This window comes from Siphateles boraxobius, unplaced genomic scaffold (assembly GCF_051911475.1).
Source record: "Siphateles boraxobius isolate OS27281-9 unplaced genomic scaffold, OSU_SipBor_1 57, whole genome shotgun sequence".
Taxonomy (NCBI): Eukaryota; Metazoa; Chordata; class Actinopteri; order Cypriniformes; family Leuciscidae; genus Siphateles; species Siphateles boraxobius.
Window position 1 is genome coordinate 360,027 of NW_027509183.1, and position 3,129 is coordinate 363,155.

General features: G+C 36.7%; 1 protein-coding gene across 1 annotated transcript; it reads right to left on the minus strand.

Annotated features, from left to right (window-relative positions):
• Positions 1-292: 292 nt before the first annotated feature.
• Positions 293-2,802, minus strand: LOC143715220 (4-galactosyl-N-acetylglucosaminide 3-alpha-L-fucosyltransferase 9-like). The gene is made up of 2 exons (XM_077206862.1): positions 2,751-2,802; positions 293-1,566 (listed from the first exon to the last, which is right to left on the minus strand). The coding sequence occupies exon 2, from the start codon at positions 1,556-1,558 to the stop codon at positions 461-463; it is 1,098 nt and encodes a 365-aa protein (XP_077062977.1). The 5' UTR covers positions 1,559-1,566; positions 2,751-2,802; the 3' UTR covers positions 293-460.
• Positions 2,803-3,129: the final 327 nt, after the last annotated feature.

The window sequence follows — 3,129 nt, forward strand, 5'->3', positions numbered from 1 at the left end:
CATTGATTGAGGCATAATCGAACAGACCACTGAGAGGTGGGGAAGGGGGGGCACCAGAGGGAGACTGGCACAGGAGATTCACCTTTTTCTCGACTAATTTGGTCTAGGCCTATATTACTGTTGTATTGCTTTTGTATATTAACATGCTTTAGACATTTTATTTGTTATTTATACTAGTAGCCTATTGTGATGATTTTTCCCGACCCAGATTTTTTGGTGCCCTACGCGCAGTGCTTGATGTGTGTGTGCGGGGCGCCGGCCCTGTGCAAAAACATTAAAAACCTTACAAAAACATTAAAAATCTCACTGACCCAAAACATTCCAAACAACCTTGAGAGAGATATAACATTTATTAACTTTTGCCAGTTTTTTTATCCAAATTTACAAAAGAGCAAGGGTCAAAACACTTTAAAAACCATCGGCATATGTAAGAAAATCCACAATCAAAGGTGAACATCAATCAATTGAAATACCATTCATAGAGATCCCGAATTTCTTTATATTCCTTGTGTGTAGCTATATAATCACAAGCAGTGCATATGGGCAGATCAAACTCCTGCTGCTGCAGTAAATGAGGAGTTGGAGAGAGATATTTCCTCCAGTTAAAGAACCTGCGATATGCTTCTTCGTCCTTGTCCAGCTGAAGAAGATATTCTGCTAGTGACTTTGCATCTGGGAAGTCATTCACATGAATGAAGGCATCGCCGGGATAAAAGTTTTCATAGTTTTTTCTGGGAGGACCCAGAACCACAGGGACGGTTCCTGCAGCAAGCGGCCCATTTATCTTCTCAGTGATGTAGTCCTTGTGGATGGAGTTCTCAAAGGAAAGGTAAAACTTGCAGCTTGCTAGGGTAGGATAGTATTCGGAATGATCCAAGAACTTTGCATAAGCCTTTCCGAACATATGCACTTGGATGTGTTTGCTGAGTTCTTGGTAAAACTGGATCCTTGTGCCGACACCTGTTGAGCCACTGTTACTCACAATCCAACACACCAGTTTGTCCTTTTTGGGAATTACAAACTCCTCATCTGGTTTCTTCCTGACAGTCAAATGCAACCTGGTAAAAATATCAGCATCCTGTCTGTAGCTGAGAGTGTGATTGAACAGGTTTTCTATACCTGGTATTTTCTGAGTGTTGGTCGGTGATTCTAAATTAAACCAAATCCACTTCTGGAACGGAGGACGGGGAGATGGAGGAAGGTTGGTCAAGTCCCAACTAATGGACTTGTGATAAATGAGGACAGCGTCTGCATTGCTGTAGAGAGATCTATCATCCGTCAACAGACAACTATCGATATTGAAAATAGTTTTGCAATCATTCAGGTCAAATCTGAAATCTTCAGGCCAGAACCACATCAGAAGAATAGGTTTGTCTTTTGCTGCATCAGAAACAGAGCTCTTGTTCGTGTCAGAGTTGTATTGTTTAAGAATAATAAGTTGAGGTGGACAGTTGTTTGATGGTGATAACCAAAAAAACATGATTATCAGAGAGATGAAACCTGCAAACATCACTATTAGACTCGGACGACTAAGTGATGAGCCATTTGTGATTAACATTTTCAGATCTGAAGAGAAGGACAAAAAGAAGTATTTGTTATTGAAAGCAAATAATTAAAAAATGTCTCAAAAAATGCAGTCAATTTCTGAAATTTCTGAAAATAACTCTGAGGTACACATATACAGGAACTTTAATATATGATTATATGACATACTATATGGGTTAGGGGAACACAATTCTTTAATATGTGCCCTTAATGTACAGTTAATGTCAAAGGAGCAATTGAGGGGTTGTATTTAAAGCAACATTTTAAAGTTTAAAAATACATCTTTCAACAGATCTTTTAAATCATTTTACATTTTTCTTAAAATAACATCTCTCTGGTTTTTCAATACAAATCAATTGTCCGAGATTAATAACAGTGACTTCTTCCAAGTTCACACTGACACAGAGTGTATAAGGTTTAAAGCTTATTTGGCGTGCTGTCCGGGGGAGGGCTCCGAGCTCCGAGTTCGGCCCGAACCTATACACCCCAGTTTTAAGTGTATTTAGGACTATAAAGTGAGGAGATGGGGTGGTGGAGGGATGCTGTTAAACTGAAAAAATGAACGGAGGTAAGTTTGCTGTGTGTATTTACACCTCTTGACTTGTTGATTGAGTTGATTAGCAGAGTGTGCTCCACTCGTGTCTAATTAGGTTTGATTATCTGAGTGTGCTCCATGTGTGTTTAATTAGGTTTAGTTATCTGAACGTGCTCCTCCCGAACTTTGTCAGTAAAACATCATTTCTTCCAAGGGTTACTGACAGATGAAGCAGCATGTGTAGCCTCTAATGGTATAGAAATTAGACCTTCTCTTAAAACAAAATACAACAGTGTGAAAATCCCTCATGCAACATTTAATGCCATGACTATGAATTTAAGACTTCCTGAAACATTTAATGAATAATACATTTAAGACCCTTTAAAGACCTTCATTTGTGGAAGACCCCTTTTAAGGCATGTAGAAACCCTAGGCTATAATAGCTACAGCAATGAACATTAATCATCATCTTGAACATTTTTAATTGTTACACGTTTAATCATTATCTTGAACAAGATAAAAAAAAAAAACTACTCTTTAGTAGACTCTTATTCAAACCAACTTACAAATAAATAAACCATATCAAACGATAAGCTTTAATATTTTATATTTTGATTGATAAATATCAAAATATATTTTTGGAACGAATGTATATAATTTATTCCTCAACCTGTTTGGCAAACCTTCAAAAAGAAGAAAATATGCAATGTGCAGTTCTGGGTCATGTACAAACCAAATACGAAAAGAAGGATTTGCATATGTGGTTTCCTGTTCAAACAGTTTATTTTTTGTTTCAGTTGTAAGGAACTCAGCTTTTTGGAAATATTAATAATCAATAATATCTTGTTATTATTAATTATAAATATTTGGGTCAGTTAATTGGATTAACTTGATGTGGCTGAATTAATATTACAATCAATTAATCAGTTCTTCCAACGTACTATTTTGATTATTAATTTATTCTAATAAAGGGTATCTTCCATGGCCACTGAAGAATAATTATTTCTTCGCCTGTACAGTACTTTGAGCCAGTAGCAAAAACCGTGATC